The 16,985-nt window shown below is 43.9% G+C and overlaps 1 protein-coding gene across 3 annotated transcripts in view; it reads right to left on the bottom strand.

Moving 5' to 3' along the window:
- The window catches only part of LOC115098197, a 166,505-nt gene that overhangs the window by 47,077 nt on the left and 102,443 nt on the right, over positions 1-16,985 (bottom strand). For all 3 annotated transcript variants that reach the window (XM_029614599.1, XM_029614601.1, XM_029614600.1), the window contains exons 15-16: positions 16,573-16,754; positions 4,981-5,038 (exon numbers count right to left, since the gene is read on the bottom strand). In XM_029614599.1, the coding sequence (XP_029470459.1) occupies positions 4,981-5,038; positions 16,573-16,754 (240 nt within the window). The remainder of the gene's footprint in view (positions 1-4,980; positions 5,039-16,572; positions 16,755-16,985) is intronic.

Below are 16,985 nucleotides of genomic sequence, written 5' to 3'. Positions count from 1 at the left end.
CAGGGGGAGAGGGATTTGGGGGCAGGCAAGGTGAAATACAATGCTATTTCAATAGCAAAATTCACTGTCAAAATGATTATCATGTTTTCACTTGTTTTTGACAGAGAATTTTTCTATTCAAATACTATAATCATGCACCTTGCTCTGCTTTCCAATTTGCACTTCCCGATACAAAATGTATTGGTATTCTAGAGCAAGGTTTTCAACCCGTATCTCAGGACATTCCCATCCAGTAGGGATATTCCAAGTTATTTATTGGCCTTGAGCTCTTGTGAAAATGGAAAGCAGTTTAATAAATCCAAGAATAAATAAACCTTTTTGTGAGTGTATGCTTTTTGGGTGTCAGGGGGAGGGGAGGGCACCATCTCATTCCTCGCCTCAGTCAGCAGGTTGTCTTGAGCTACCCCTGCTCAGCAGTATCTGCATTAATAATAATTTACTCACTTCACTGACCTGCCGCTGATAGGTCCCTTCTCCTCCTCCGGTGGGAGTTCAGGGAAGGGGAGCGTTGGGATCTTAGGTGCCCTGACCACTACTTTGATTTTTTTTTTTAACATGGGTCAATGGGTGGGAAGGAGGGTGGTTTGCCACTCAAGCCGACTGCAGAACCCAGAGCTAGAGTAAGTGCCTACCCTGTATCATGGGTTTCAGATTTGAAATGGCATGCAAATAGCCTTAGATCGAAAAAAAAAAAAGCAGGTTTTGTACTTTTAGAATGCCTTTTTTTTTTTTTTTAACTCACAAGCCATTTGCATGCCATTAGCTTGCTGTATCCAGAGGTGGAGGGCCACTAATTTTTACTGCAGAAGTAAAATAAAAACCACACTAAATTTTGCTCCAACTTTAGGGCCAGATTTAGTACACTGGCGCCTTAAAAACAAAACAAATAAAATGAAAAAATATCTGTGCCCACCCTAGTAAACCTGCAGCTGAGAACTAGGGAAGCCAGGGTTCAAATCCCAGTTCCCCATTAATAATCTTTGCCATCTTGTACAAGACACTTTATCTCCCATTGCCTCAGATACCTACTTATTTATTTCTTTAGATTTAATATCCTGCTTTTCCCTTTCATCTCCAGGCAATTTACAATAAAATCATCACAATAAAACATGAAGCATTACAGTAAAAAGACATAATTAACAAAAAGCAATCCTATCCATAAACCAGTCTGCCCAGAAGTAAACCACATCAATGACCAAACGCCATCTTGCATAGCCATGTTTTATCTTTCTTCCAATCTTCTATTTGTAAGCTCTTTGACGCAGGGACTTATTTTGGCATTATTTGGAAAACCAGACTAAAAATCCCAAAATGATTATTATTATCGTATCCTTAAGTAAGGTTTAACAAGCACTTTGCTCATCTTCTTTTGATGTGGAAAGCTCAAAATATGCCTGAGCAAGTCTGACATAAAAACAAGGTATGTGAGACCTATTCTTATTCTAAGACAATTTCATGGTTGCTGGGGGATGGGGGAAAGTGGAAATCCAAAATAAATTGTGATAAATTGCAGAAGGACCTTGCGAGACTGCAAGATTTGGTGTCCAAATGGCAGATGAAATTTAATGTTGACAAGTGCAAGGTGATGCATATAGGGAAAAATAACCAATGCTAATATTACACAATGTTTGGTTCTATCTTAGGAGTTACCACCTAGGAAAAAGATCTGGGCATCATAGTTGATATTACATTGAAATTGTCGGCTCAGTGTGCAGTGGCGATCAAAAAAGCAGAATGTTAGGAATTATTAGGAAGGGAATGGCAAATAAAATGGAGGATGTCATAATGCCTCTATCACTCCATGGTGAGACCACACCTTGAATACTGTGGGGCAGATTTTCAAAGGCTACGCGCATAAGATACGCGTGTAACCCGAGGAAATCTGCCACTGCGCGCGAAAGCCCCAGGACGCGCATATGTCCCAGGGCTTGCTAAAATGGGTGGTCTGGGGGCGTGTCCAGGGGGTGTGTCTGTGGTCCGGGGCGGTCCGGGGGCGTGACCGAGTGCCCCGATACAGCGGCTTTTGTCGGGACCTGGCCAGCCGGCACGCGCAAGTTATGCCTGCGAGAGGCAGGCGTAACTCCATCGAACAAGGTAGGGGGATGGATTTAGGTAGGGCCGGGGGGGGGGGGGTTAGATAGGGGAAGGGAGGGAAAGGTGGGGGGGGATCAAAAAAAAAGTTCCGAAATCAGAGCGGCCTTGGAGAGAACGGGGAAAGCCATCGGGGCTCCCCTTGGGCTCGGCGCGCGCAAGGTGCACAGGTGCACCCCCTTGCGCGCGCATGTTATAAAATCCAGGGTTGGCGCGCGCAAGGGGGTGCACATGTGCACCTTGCGCGCGCCGAGCCCAAGGGGAGCCCCGATGGCTTTCCCCGTTCCCTCCAAGGCCGCTCTGATTTCGGAACTTTTTTTTGGATCCCCCCCACCTTTCCCTCCCTTCCCCTATCTAATCCCCCCCCCCGGCCCTACCTAAAATCAGGTGTACATTTGTGCGCAAATGTACCCTGCGCGCGTAGGAATTAAAATCGGCCCCTGTGTGCAGTTCTGGTCGCTGCATCTCAAAAAAGGTATAGATACACTGGAGAAGGTACAGAGAAGAGCAACGAAAATGATAAAGGGGATGGAATGACTCCCCTGTGAGGAAAAACTAAAGAGTTTAGGGCTGTTGAGCTTGGAGAAGAGATGGCTGAAGGGGGATGTGATATAAGTCTATAAAATGAATGAAGTGGAACAGATAAACATGAATCAATTGTTTACTCTTTCAAAAAATACAAAGAAAAGGAGACACTCTGTGAAGTTAGCAAGTAGTACAATTAAAACAAATTGGCAAAAATTATTTTTCACTCAACACATAATTAAGCTCTGGAATTTGTTACCAGAGGATGTGGTTAAGGTAGTTAGTATGGGTTTAAAAAAGGTTTGGATAAGTTCCTGGAGAAATCCATCAACTACTATTAATCAATAGGGAATAGCCACTGCTGCTTGTTGGCATTAGTAGCATGGGATCTATTTAATGTTTTGATACTTGCCAGGTATTTGTGACTTGGATTGGCCACTGCTGGAGACAGGGTACTTGGCTTGATGAACCCTTGGTCTGACCCAGTAAAGCATATTTTATGTTCTTATGTTATGTTCTTATGAGATAATTTTCAAAGAGTTACGCATGTAAAAATGAGTATATATGCATGTAAGTACTTGTGCAAGTGCTATTTCATAAAAGTCAAAAGTGTGCACAGACTTTACATTTTCCATGCACATATACATGCTTAAAAACGAATGTGCAGACTTTACATTTTCCATGAACATATACATACCTAAAAAGAGCAGTCTAGGGGTGTTCTGGGCAAATCCAACAGTTATATGTGTAAATTGCTATTTTAAAAACCACATGTGTACATTCCGTAACTTGCTCGCATAAAGGTGATTATTAAAAACTCGATGTGCGCATTAATTAGGGGATGCGCAAATATGTTGGGCCAAAGCACGCCAAGCTGATTTTAAAAGCTACCCGAGTATGCACATGCACGCTGCTAAACGCATAAATGAAAAGTTTTCAAAAAGGGGCGTGGCTTGGGTGTGACCTGGGGCTGTCCAAGAGATGCGCACGTAAAATGCTGAGGAACTTTACTTCTGCTACGGATGACGTTTAAGTTGTAAAACAAAAAATTCTAGGTAGATCAGCGAGATTTTAAAGGTTAATACTATCAGGGGAGAAGGGAGGCTATTAAACTAGGGGTGTTTGGAAGTCCTATCCTTTACCTGGGCGAACTGGGAATGAAATGGGAAAACTGGCAATTGCATTGACGCGTGTCTTTTAAAATCCCCCCACTTATGCGGTAGAAGCGACATTTACATGCACAGGCGTGTATCCATTTAAAATTGCGTGCACATGTGCACGCAGTCAGGTTATTTCATAATATGTATTCATATACACGCATATGTTATAAAATGGCCGTGTCCCTGGGTTGGGCCGATGAACGTGTACACATGTGCACCCGCACACCTGTTTACAAGTTACTGTCATAATTTTACAGCTGCAAATTATCTGGTGAAAACTGATATCACACTTGTTTATTGTGATTATTGGCTGGATGGGAGATCTGGGTGAAGTGGGTGAAGTCCAAGCTGAAGAACCAGAAGGCTCTCGATGATCTGAAGAAGGACTGGGCAAACTGGTGGAGAAAGTGGGAAACTGGTTAATTTCAATTATGCGCATATGTTTTAAAATATGCCAACTTATGTGCATAAATTGGGTTTTATGCAAGTCCTACTTTATTTTTGCACATAAAATATATATGCATGTATATTTTAAAAATAGGTAGGAAGAGTATGTGCATTCAATGCATTGACATACTCACTGTCAATGCACTGAATGTATTTGCATGTAAGCATACATACATGCATATGTTGTCAGGAAGTGATATGCATATTTTATAATACCTGCATATATGATAACATGCAGTTTATAAAATATTAGCATAGATCACCATATGGCCATATTTGCCCATATATGCCGATGCATGGAATTGTTTGAAAGTTATCGTCAAAGTCTCAGGGTTTAGCCATTTTAGCCCTAAGAATGTGACCTGTGCTAAACCCAGAAACAAGAAAGCCTCATGGGTTAAGGGTCATGAAAGGATCTGATAGACCAATGATCTCTGATTTGGTATCTCTTAGAGAAAGAATACAATTAGACTTTTATAAACCAAATTCACCAAAATGCTGAGAGAACAAAAAAATTCTGTATCTGTCTCAACAAGTCAATAGGGCAGCTGAAACAAAGAAAGCAAACATATACACCATTAACAGGTATTCTGTCAAAATTTTGATATTTCCTAGAGGGACACACTCACAGCTGCAGCTGTGGAAATCGGAAGCAAGACAGCAATTTAACAATAAATAAAGGATCTGTTATAGACATAGCCAAGAATGTAGTCATCCATGAAAGAGCAATATTAATGTCTTGTTCTTGAATACTCACTGCAGTAGGTACACCCTGAAACAATGGAGCACTGTGAATCCCACTTTTCACGTACTGTCTGGAAAATAAAATTAAAGTGGTAGAACCAGACCACCATTGGGTTTCTGTTATACAGCATTTATGGCAAAAATGTGTAGTGCCGTTGTCCCTATTTCTGTAATGAAGACCACCAGGGATACTCCAAACTATAGGCACTGTTCTGCAGATTGAAATGCAGCAAACCACTCACCTGCATTAGTCTTGACTTTAGGGGACAAAAACAATGTTTTCTTTTTTCAGATTAACGTGAAAATAGGAGAAGAGGATCAGTGCTGTGCCTAAAACATGCCAGCATTCAGCCATTTTACACAGCACACCTGGCTGCTAACCTTCAGGTCGATACAGTAAAGTGTGCTCCGTCGGAGCGCACTGTCAGCCTGCTCTGGACGTGTGTTTTCCCTTACCCCTTATTCAGTAAGGGGAGGAAAACACGCGGCCCACCCGCGGCACCTAATAGCGCCCTCAACATGCAAATGCATGTTGATGGCCCTATTAGGTATGCGCGCGGGATCCAGTAAGTAAAATGTGCAGCCAAGCCGCACATTTTACTCTAAGAAATTAGCGCCGACCCAAAGGTCGGCGCTAATTTCTTCCGGCGCCAGGAAAGTGCACAGAAAAGCAGTAAAAACTGCTTTTCTGTGCACCCTCCGACTTAATATCATAGCGATATTAAGTCGGAGGTCCCCAAAAGTAAAAAAAAGTAAAAAAAAATAAAAATAAAATTTGAATTTGGCCCGCGGCTGTCGGACCGAAAACCGGACGCTCAATTTTGCCGGCGTCCGGTTTCCGAGCCCGTGGCTGTCAGCGGGCTCGAGAACCGACGCCGGCAAAATTGAGCGTCGGCTGTCAAACCCGCTGACAGCCGCCGCTCCAGGCCAAAAGGAGGCGCTAGGGACGCGCTAGTGTCCCTAGCGCCTCCTTTCCCTCGTTTGCACCGCGTCACCTCATTTGAATACTGGATCGCTCGCACCGGTGAAGGGCCGGTGCGTGCGCCGGGAGAGCGGGCGTTCGTCCGCTCTCCCGCGGTTTTACAGTATCGATCCGCTTGATGGGAGTGGGGTTGTCGCCCCCAAGATTAAATTTCTCTACCCCCAACTGAGTCAAGCAAGGCCCACTGAGCAGCCGAGGTCTTCCATGCCACACTCAAGCTGGACAATAATTTTATTTTAGATGTAGCTCACACTTTGCATTTATAGCACAATGCAAGTTACACTAGGTCCTGTAGGTTTTACCCTATCTCCAGAAGGTTTACAATCCAGTAAGTAAAGTTTCAAAGAGGTAATGCATAAGTACATTCTTTTTTACAAAAAAATAAAAGTTGCGTGTATTTTTGGTTTTGCACATTTACCTGCACACAAAAGGGGCAGTCTAGGGTCATTCTGGGGCAGGGGTAAGAGGTACGCATGGAAGTCACTATTTTAGCAGAGATTTATGTGAATACATCTGCTAATTATATCAAACTCATCTATTGTCTGCTGTATTTTGGTGGAAGGTCTGGGTGAACTGGGGGAGTTCAGGGTGAAGTACTAGGACCATCTCGGTGGAGACAGACTGGGTGAACTGGTGGTGGTATCAGCAAACTGGTGATTTCAAATATGTACGCGTATTTTAAAATATACCCACTTCCATGTATAAATCAGGGTTTTACCATACAGGTTATATATTTTTTGCATGTAAAATATACAAGTGTATGCTTATAAAATATATAAAGTACACGCTTTTAATGCATTGCAAATATTCGCACATGCTGAGACATGTGCACATACTTTCAGAGCTGAACTATGCTGCCTTTTACAAACTGTGCTGCAACCCACTAGGGTAAATCACGTGTCCACTTACACATGCAAATCCAGTAACACGAATAGGTTTGAAAGTTATACTTGACGTAATTTTCAAAAGGTTTTACACACATACATGGACTTTACACATGTTAATGGGCTTTTGAAAATTGCTACAATATATGCTTTTACGCACGTAATTCCTTTCAAAATTCAGTCCTAAGTGACTTGCCTAAGATCACAAGGAGCGACAATGGGAGAAGCTTCCCTGGTTCTCAGCCTCCTGCTCTAAGCACTAGGCTACTCCTCCATAGGGATGTGAATCGTTTTTTGATGATTTAAAATATCGTCCGATATATTTTAAATCGTCAAAAATCGTTAGGGCCACGATACAATACCAATTCCCCCGATTTATCGTAAATCGGGGGAAGGGGGAGGGCAGGAAAACCGGCACACTAAAACCCCCTAAAACCCACCCCCGACCCTTTAAATTAAATCCCCCACCCTCCCGAACCCCCCCCCCCAATGCCTTAAATTACCTGGGGGTCCAGCGGCAGTCCGGAACGGCCTCCTGCAATTGAATCGTGTTGTCTTCAGCCGGCGCCATTCTGCGCCGCCATTTTGCAAAATGGCGGCGCAAAATGGCGGTGGCCATAGACCAACACGATTCGACTGCAGGAGGTCGTTCCGGACCCCCGCTGGACTTTTGGCAAGTCTTGTGGGGGTCAGGAGGCCCCCCCAAGCTGGCCAAAAGTCCCTGGGGGTCCAGCGGGGGTCCGGGGAGCGATCTTCTGCCGCGAATCGTTTTCCGTATGGAAAATGGCGCCGGCAGGAGATCGACTGCAGGAGGTCGTTCAGAGATCGTTCAGAGGTCGTTCAGCGGGGGTGTTTTAGTGTGCCAGTTTTCCTGCCCTCTCCCTTCCCCCGATTTAGCTATAGACCACCGCTGGACCCCCAGGCAATTTAAGGCATGGGGGGGGTTCGGGAGGGTGGGGGATTTAATTTAAAGGGTCGGGGGTGGATTTTAGGGGGTTTTAGTGTGCCGGTTCACGATTTTAACGATTTTCACGATACTCTAAACACCCAAACGGCGACGATACGATTCCCTCCCCTTCCCAGCCGAAATCGATCGTTAAGACGATCGAGGACACGATTCACATCTCTACTCCTCCACACTCATGAAGGGACTTCCTCCTGTGGCTAGGCACATTTAGTCTGAGCCAGCTGCAGCAGAACAGCCCATGGTCAAGAGAAGGACAGGAGCCAATGGCATTACTCTACTGTTGGCTCCAAATGGATAAGCTATTTGGCAATAGAAAGCCCATATTTACGTAAAATAACTGGAGGCCTACTTAGGTTTGACAATTATTGTCTAGTTAAATGGGTGTTCCCAGGGGGGTTAGATCATGACTTAGAGAGTTGCCAAGTGTTTAGAGAAATATTTATCTATTTGCAGATTTAGTTGCCTATCAACCATTCCTAGGCAACTAACATTCGTTATATTCATAATCTTGTACTTAAAACAATGAAAACAAACATAAATAAATAAGAGCATGACCTTAAAAACAACAAAGCTAAGAGAATAACTTAAAATAAAACAAGATATACCTAACCCACCCCAAGATGTAAACTGTATCTTTAAAAACACTAATAAACCTGCTGCGTTGCAATATAAAACATGTTGAGTACAAATTCCTGCCATTAAGAGCCTGTTGGAATAGGAATGTATTTAGACCTGATATCATCGGGTAATCTATTCCAATAATAGGCTGGGATCCACCTGGCCTAAGTTAAAATCCTGCGTCTTCTATTGTACTCACTGTTATCTGAAGCAATCTGTTATCTGAAATCTATTCATGGAAGAGCATTTGTGCACGTAAGTGGACGTACAGAGATTTATCCTAGCATTTTATACATTGGGCAGTGGGAGCTGCACGGTTTATAAAACCCCACATTGTTCTGCTCTGAAAGTGTGTGTGTATGTTTCATTATGCGCAAATATTTCCAATGCAAAGAAAGCGCTTACTTTCTTTACCTATTTTATAAATATATGCGTGTATATTTTATGTGCAAAAAGAAATATATGTACATGTAATAACCCTGATTTATACGCAGAGGCAGATATTTTATTTGGAATCACCAGATGGCCAATACCTCTGCCGGATCTCCCAGTCCATCTCCAGTTCACCTAGCCCACCTAGCACTTCGCCCTGAACCCCCACCAATTCATCCCAGAGTCCAATTTCACTTGCACCAGTCAATGAGCAGGCGTGAGCATACAAATAAGTCTGAGAATTTCTACACATATATCTCCTGCAAAATAGCAACTTCCGCACATACTTCTTGACCCTGCTCTGCCCCGTTTTTGCACCAGTAGAAAGGAAGCGTGAAACAGAAAACCTGCACCTACTTTTGATGTTTAGAAACTAGCACAGAGGCGTATATATGCTACTTACGTGGGTACAGGCTGTTTCTCCGTGAGGAATCGCTTTGATAATTTACTGATTAGATTGTACATTTGTGGGGCAGGAACTTATTGGAGCCATGCGTAATCTGTTATGCAGTGCCATATAATTGCTTATATAGATATGCATAAGGAAGAAAGAGCCCGCACTTAAGGATAGAAGTAGAATGTAATCATTTTTGAGAGACTTTTCATTTTGAACTGGGCAGCTCAGGGTTAGTTTATAAACCCGACTTTTGTGCTCGTTTGTGCATTCGCTTGCTTAAAGGATGCATGTTTCATCCATGCTAAACATTTACAGGTGAGGAAACAGTCCTAATCTTCCTACGTAATCAGCTCATTACATTTGGATGGAGACCCCTCTGATATAAAAACAATATTTGCTCCTTTTACCTACCCTGAATAAGCAAATTGCACTGTTTTATAAACTACTTTTCCCTATCATTTTATTAGCAGACAGATATTACTGACAGTTTATAATTACAGGTCTTTAAATACAGTTTTAGATGTGGAAATGATAGCTGTGTTCCCTATGTGATTGAGTTTTCATGGGGCTGCCAAAGACTCTGGGGGCTGACAGCAAAGTAAGGCTGTATTTAGTCTTGGAAAGGCTTTTTTACATAATTAACAGAAGGCAATGAGGTAAGCCATTTCCAAGGTTCCTGCTTTCTAATTCCCAGGCTCACATATTCCCTCCAGATGGAACAAACAACTGATACAACTTTCTAATATTATCTCTACTGACAACACATAATTCATACTGTTTCTGGAGATAGCTACCTCTGAATAAACAAGCTTTCAGGAAGACGGCAGTCTTTGGGGAAAACTTGAAGTCTCAGGATGGCTCCCTTCTTTTAAGCATGCAGAGACTGGTATGCTTTTTATTTTTCACCAAATTGGTAATCAAATATAATTTCTTCCAATTTGGTGATATGGTATTTGCTTGTCTGTGGATAAAATGGAAATCTGTGATGCTCTCCCAACATATTTCTGTGTTCCTGTCAACAACATCATTACCCAGATCCTCAATTTGAAAGTAAATAAAAGCAGCTGGGATGGTAGTACAGCGAGTCAATCTCGCATATTTAAGTCTCATGCATAGAGGAATTTGTAGTGGACCAAATTTGCATATTAATGAAGTGCTAATTGCGCTTTGCAGTCAGTTTTGCAGCAAATGGCTTTATAGATGTTTGCAGGCTTTTCTGAGTGTGTGAGGCGACTGAACACTGCAGAACTTGAAATGTGACAGAGGGAGACATACAAGAAACATTTGAGAAAATATTAAGGAACAATAAGAAGCAGAGAAAGTAAATCACAATCACATCTATTTTATATATTACAAAAGCAGAATCCTTAAAAGAAATCCGAACCGACTAACAGGTCGATACAGAACGGTGCCGTTTAGCCCTTGTTTGGCTGCGTGTTTTAGATGCGCTATTTTTACCCCTTATTAACAACTGCGCTAGGGCAGGCGTGAAGTTCTAAGCAATCCTGAAAAGATATTAAGTCGGAGGCACCAAAAATAAAAAAAAAAAAGCTGCCCGCCGGTCAGTGGGTTTGAAAAACGGATGCCCAATTTTGCTGGCGTCCGTTTTTCTAACCCGTGGCTGTCAGTGGGTTCGAAAACTGATGCCAATAAAATTAAGTGTCGGTTGTCGGACCCGTTGACAGCCACCTCTTCTGCTAATAAGGAGGTGCTAAGGATGCGCTATTGTCCCTAGCGCTTCCTTATTAGCGTCGGGCCTCATTTAAATACAGAATCGCGCACCCAGAAGAGGTGCCTGGGTGCGTGTCGGGAGAGCGGGTGCTCAACTCGGAGCGCCGGCTCTCCTGCACCTTTTATTGAATCTGCTTGCCTGTAAGGGAGATTTCACACCTAATTCCAATCCTTCAGGGGCTCTTTGAATCAGCCCAGGCTTTCCAACTCCCAACATCAAGCATTCTGGGATTTACAGTTTTGAACTGACAAAGCCACATGAAAAATCCCAATGCACTCATGGGGGAGGAGGGAGAGAGTCCCTGATGAACTGGAAGCAGCTGAGAGCTGTGCTTCTCCCATGCTGGGCTTTTCCTCTTATTTTTTTCCATCCAGTTGCCATTAGAGATTCATGATGTAGGCCTTCCCAGGGTTTCCCCTTTCTCTCCTACTGATTGATTAGTAAATCCTATAGCAACCGGCCTACAAAATGGCAGGTTAGAGTTTCCTAAAGAGTTAAGACACTAATAGCAGTGCTTCGTGCCACTTTAGGGGTTACATCACTCGCATGGGCTTGGAGAACTAACTACAGTGCTGTTAGGCTGGCCATAATCCAGCAAATTTTCAAAGGGGCTCCGTGCAGAAAACCAGCATCTGTGTGCTTAAGCAGCCAGTGCCAGTGCAAGGGGATTAGGCACCCTAGGCACCTTCTACCTTGTGCTGCCCCCCTTGTGCCGCCACCGCGCCAGCCGGTCGCAGCCCCGATTCCTATCTCCAGGGAAGGGGACCACATGTCGCCGCTCCCCCACCCTCAGCACCACCCACCCAAATTTAAATAAAATAACCCCTCCACCCTCCCGACCCCCCCAAGACTCACGAACACCCCTGGTGGTCCAGTGGGGGGCCTGGGAGCCATCAGCTGCCACTAATCAAAATGGCGCTGGTAGCCTTTAGCCCCTACCATGTGACAAGGGCTACCGGTGCCACATGGTAGGGGTAATGGATGACCGGCGCCATTTTAAAAAATGGTGCAGGTCATCCACTGCACCTACCATGTGACAGGGACCGGCCAGTGGCACTGATAGCCCCTGTCACATAGTAGTGGCAGCCGATGGCCCAGGGTTTTTGTGAATCTTGGGGGGGGGGTTTTGAGAGGGTGGTGCGACAAGGGGGAAGGCAGGGTGAGGTGAGGGCTGGGCAGAATTTTGAAGGGGCACTTTTTGCCCCTTCAAAATTCTGCCACCTGAAGCGGCCGCCTCACCCTGCTTCATTGGCTCGCGAGCAGCGGCGCCCCCTAATGGTTGGCACCCTAGGCCCAGGCCCAGCTGGCCTAGTACTTTCGCCGGCCCTGTAAGCAGCAGGTGTTCACATATGTGCTGTTTTATAAATATCAAAAGTACATGCAGATTTTTGGCTTTGCGTGTACATTTTACTGGTGGAAAAAAGGGGCAGTCCAGGCTGGGATGATGAAGTATGCATGGTCGTTTGTGTTTTGTAAGAGATATATGCACATAGATTCTCAAACTTATTCATACAGTCTTACACCTGCCCATTGACTAGCGCAAGTGAAGTCAGACTTGGTTTTCTGTAATTTTTGGGTGGGAGGCCTGGGTGAACTGGTGGGGGTTCAGGGTGACCTGCTGGAGGGTCTAGGTGAATTGGGTGAACTGGCAGCAGTATTGGCGAATTGGTGATTTCAAATACGCACCCAAGTAGTTTCAAAATGGTATATGTGCATACTGTAACACAAACATGCCTCTGCATATAAATTGGGGTATTATGCGTACATGTTATTTTTTTTTTATGCTAAAATATACATGCGTATGAGTGCTTTGAAGACATTACACATATTTGCATGTAGTGAAACATCCACATGTACTTTCAGAGCAGCTTCTCATGTCCAGTTATGCACACTAATCCTGTACTGTGATTAAGTTTGAAAGTTAGGCTCTAAGGGCCGGATTTTAAATGGGTTACGCGCATAAGTTATGCACGTAACCCTCTTAAAAGGCCCCTGGGTGCGCCGAGCCCCGGGACGCACGTAAGTCCGGGGGATTTGCAAAGGGGGCATGTCGGGGGCGTGTCAGGTGGGTGGCGCAAATTTCAGGGCGGGGCAGGGTGGGGGCGTGACACCGGCTCGGGGGTGTGGTCAAGGCCTCCGGACCATCCCCCAGGTCTGGTGATGGCGCGCCAGCAGCCCGCTGGTGCGTGCAGATTTACGCCTGCCTCTGGCAGGCGTAAATCTGCCAACAAAGGTGGGGGGGGTTTTAGATAGGGCCAGGGGGGTGGGTTAGGTAGGGGAATGGAGGGGAAGGTGAAGGGAGGCGGAAGGAAAGTTCCCTCCGAGGCTGCTCCGATTTCGGAGCGGCCTCGGAGGGAACAGGCAGCGCGCGCCGGGCTCGGCGCACGCAGGTTGCACAAATGTGCACCCCCTTGCGCACGCCGACCCCGGATTTTATAAGATACGCGCGGCTACGCACATATCTTATAAAATCCAGCGTACGTTTGTTCGCGCCTGGTGTGCGAACAAAAGTACGCGCACGCGTAAATTTATAAAATCTACCCCAGTCTGTTTAACTTCTTTTTGAAAAAATTCTCACAGCATGAACATGGGGTCATTTTTAATGACAACTCTGGCTATTATTTTACAGTTAATAACAGAAAGAAAAATAATTATCTATGCAGGTATATAAGTGAGTAGACAAGTATACCATGTTAGTTGTGGTGGGGAGTGGTATGAATGAAATTGGACTGTTAACTACTTTTGCAGGGGCTAGTGGCCCAGATTCCTAGTTCCTGAGTTTGAGACTCCTTGGTGCTTTAGCACAGTAGCCCCACAATATCTTTATAGTTCAGTGAGCTATAGGATCTTGGCCAAATTTCTTGGCCAAATTTTGAACTAGCTACAATTTATATTTTAGTTTCTTCCAATAAAATGCAGGACTGTAAGCCCCAGAATACATGGGGAAGAGAATATAGTAATACTATCCAGCACAAAAGCAGCCTCCTCCTAATCCAAAGTCAGCTGCATGCTGAGCTGATGCATTACTATGTAACCTTTGACATCTAGGTTTGCCTGGGTCATAGTGAAATGAGCTATGTGTCTTCAAACTAACAGCACACATACAACACAATAAATCTCTAGACAGGATTCACCAAACAGAATGGAAATAATAACGAAGAAATACGATTTAATTAGCCAGTAGGTGTAAATAGCTAAAGCAAGCCCAACAATCCAGATTCAGCACAAAAACCCTGTAACCCAAGCTATCCAGATTAAAGTTCTGTAAATTGGAGTCACATTGTCTGTCTGCCTCAGGCAAACACCACTTGATTCTCTGATCTTTTGAACTTTCCTATTATGGTGATTCCTTCATGAAATGTTCTCACCTCGAGGACCTACTGGGTAAGGGAAATGACTCCCAAAAGGAAGCTGTGCCACACTGAGTCATGTGGCAGAGAGTTCAATAGCTTGAGCTCCTAAAGCTACAAAACTGTCTAGTTATCATATGATTGGGGGGCTTTTGAATGCTACAAAGCAATCCTTCTCAGCACAGTGCTAGCCTTTCTTGAAATGAGCACTTTTGGCAGCTTCTGAAAATAGTAATAAAAAGAATGAGAGCTTCTTAAAGCAGCACTCATCCTTTGATCCACTGTGCAATATTTCAAAAACACATGTGGCAAGTACTAATAACTCATCCTGCATCAATTAACATAGAAGACGGCATCAGAAAAAGACCAACTACTCCATTCAGTCCACACTGTATGGACATGTCCCAGCTGTCATCTATGGCACGTGACAGCCTGTAGGATGTCACTCCTTATCCAAGAGAGTTTTCCTCTTCTTCCTCAATTGTACCATCCTCCTAGATAGCTGAGCATGCAAGGTCCCCTTTTTAGCTCACATCCAGCACCCCTCCCTTCTCATTCCCTACCACAGTGTACCACAATAATCCAAACAAATGTCCAACGCAAGCTCAATGATTACACGAACATCTGGCCTCCTAGGCCCCCATGGCAGTCTTGGACAGCATCGCAGACATACCCCACTATCATCACCATCACCCTGCAGCACTGACCTGATCAACCTGCCAGACAGCCTATGAATCTACCTGGAGTGAGATATATAAATATTGGTAATGATGCAATAAACTGAAAAGGGAGCACACTCTAAGAGCTCAGAAGTTCTGAATACAGGAAAGGTAACTATCAAATTGCATGTGGACCCATATATGTGCATATAGTACTTCATAACCTGCGCTAAAATATGCGTATGTCTACCCCCTAATATATAAGCATATGTTTCCTTACGCACAAATATCTGCAATGCATTGAAAGTGTATATCCTTCCTTCCTATTTTAAAAACGTGCACTCTGGGCCTAATTTTCAAAGTATTTACATGCTTAAAACTGGGTTTTACATGTGTAAATGTACTTTACCTGTGTAAGTGCAGTTAACACAGGTAAATGGCTTTTGAAAATTGCTATAATACTCCTTTGAAAATTCACCTGGTATTTTTTATGCACAAAAATAATTGTCACTTGCTTGCATAAAACCCTGTTTATGTATGGAAATCAGTATATTTTAAAACATGCACTCATAATTGAAATCCCAACTTTGCCAAAACCTCCACCAGTTCATCCAGTCCTTCTCCAGGTCATCAAGACTCCCCTAGTTCTTCACTCTACACTTCCCCCAGTTCACTCAATCCTCCCACCCAACTAATAGTAAACAATAGATGAGTTTGATATCAATTGCGCTAGATAATTAGCAGGGGTAATATTTGCCAAATTTATGTGCATAAGTCTCATAAAATACTAACTTGTGCATGTAGCTCTTGGACCTTCCCTGGAACACCTCTAGATCACTCCTTTTTTTCATGCAAAAATGTGTGCGTGAGACCAAAAATACATGTGTACTTTTGAGGTTTATAAAACAGTGTGTATGCGAGTACAAGCTAAACACACGGAGATCCACATTCAAAAGCATTTAGCCGGATAACTCGGAAGTTATACGGCTAAGTGAAGATTTGGGAACTTATCTGAATAAATTCTAGCCAGCTAATAATTATTAACTGGCTAAATTCTAGCTGGATAGATTAGGGTTGTTCCAGGGGCATAACTGAGAGGAGTTGAGTTAGCTGGCTAAGTTAACCGGCTAAGTCCGATATTCAGAGTTAGTCGGATAACATACGGGCCGATACAGTAAAATCCGCGGGAGATCCGGCGCTCCAAGGCGAGCGCCCGCTCTCCTGACAAGCACCCAGGCCATTCTCCTGGGCGCACGATTTAGTATTCAAATGAGGGCCCGCGGTAATAAGGAGGTGCTAGGGACACTAGCGCGTCCCTAGCACCTCCTTATTGGCAGAAGTGGCGGCTGTCAGTGGGTTTGACAGCCGACGCTTAAGTTTACCGGCGTCGGTTGTCGAACCCGCTGACAGCCACGGTTTCAGAAAACCAACCCGTGAGCCGATTTTTTTTTTTTTACAATTTTTTTTATTTTTTTTATTTTTGGGGCCTCCAACCCAGTAATTTTGGCTATTTGTCACTACAGCACCTGAGCTCATCACTAATTTAGGGAGTCAGAAACACATAAGTAGATATCTTTATATTACCTGTCAAAGAGTGGAACAGCAGTCCAGCCTAATTGTGTTTGAGAATAAAGTTCAACATCCTGCCCAGAGCGGGATACCACTACTCCTACTCTCTGTCCACTTGGGTCTGGGATGTAAACAGCATCCATGCCAAACAGTTGAACTAGAAGCACACTATGCTCATCTAGGTAAGGGTGCAGCACCTATGAAGAAAGCAGAGTAAAACCAGTTACATTACATAACAGAGAACATGATGGCAGATAGAAACCATAAGGCCCATCTACATCTTCTCCTCAGCTTTATATACAATACTTATATATTTTTTTTATTAACTGTTGCACTTATCTAATACTTACATCCAAAATTCTATTGCCAAAATTACCCCTAAAGCTAGAAATCTCCAAGCCCTCTTTGTAGTGTTCAGTTCCTCACAA

The sequence above is a fragment of the Rhinatrema bivittatum genome, chromosome 8, assembly GCF_901001135.1.
Source record: "Rhinatrema bivittatum chromosome 8, aRhiBiv1.1, whole genome shotgun sequence".
Lineage (NCBI taxonomy): Eukaryota > Metazoa > Chordata > Amphibia > Gymnophiona > Rhinatrematidae > Rhinatrema > Rhinatrema bivittatum.
The sequence above is the reverse complement of the archived record's forward strand: the minus strand, read 5'-3'. Positions and strand labels throughout refer to the sequence as shown.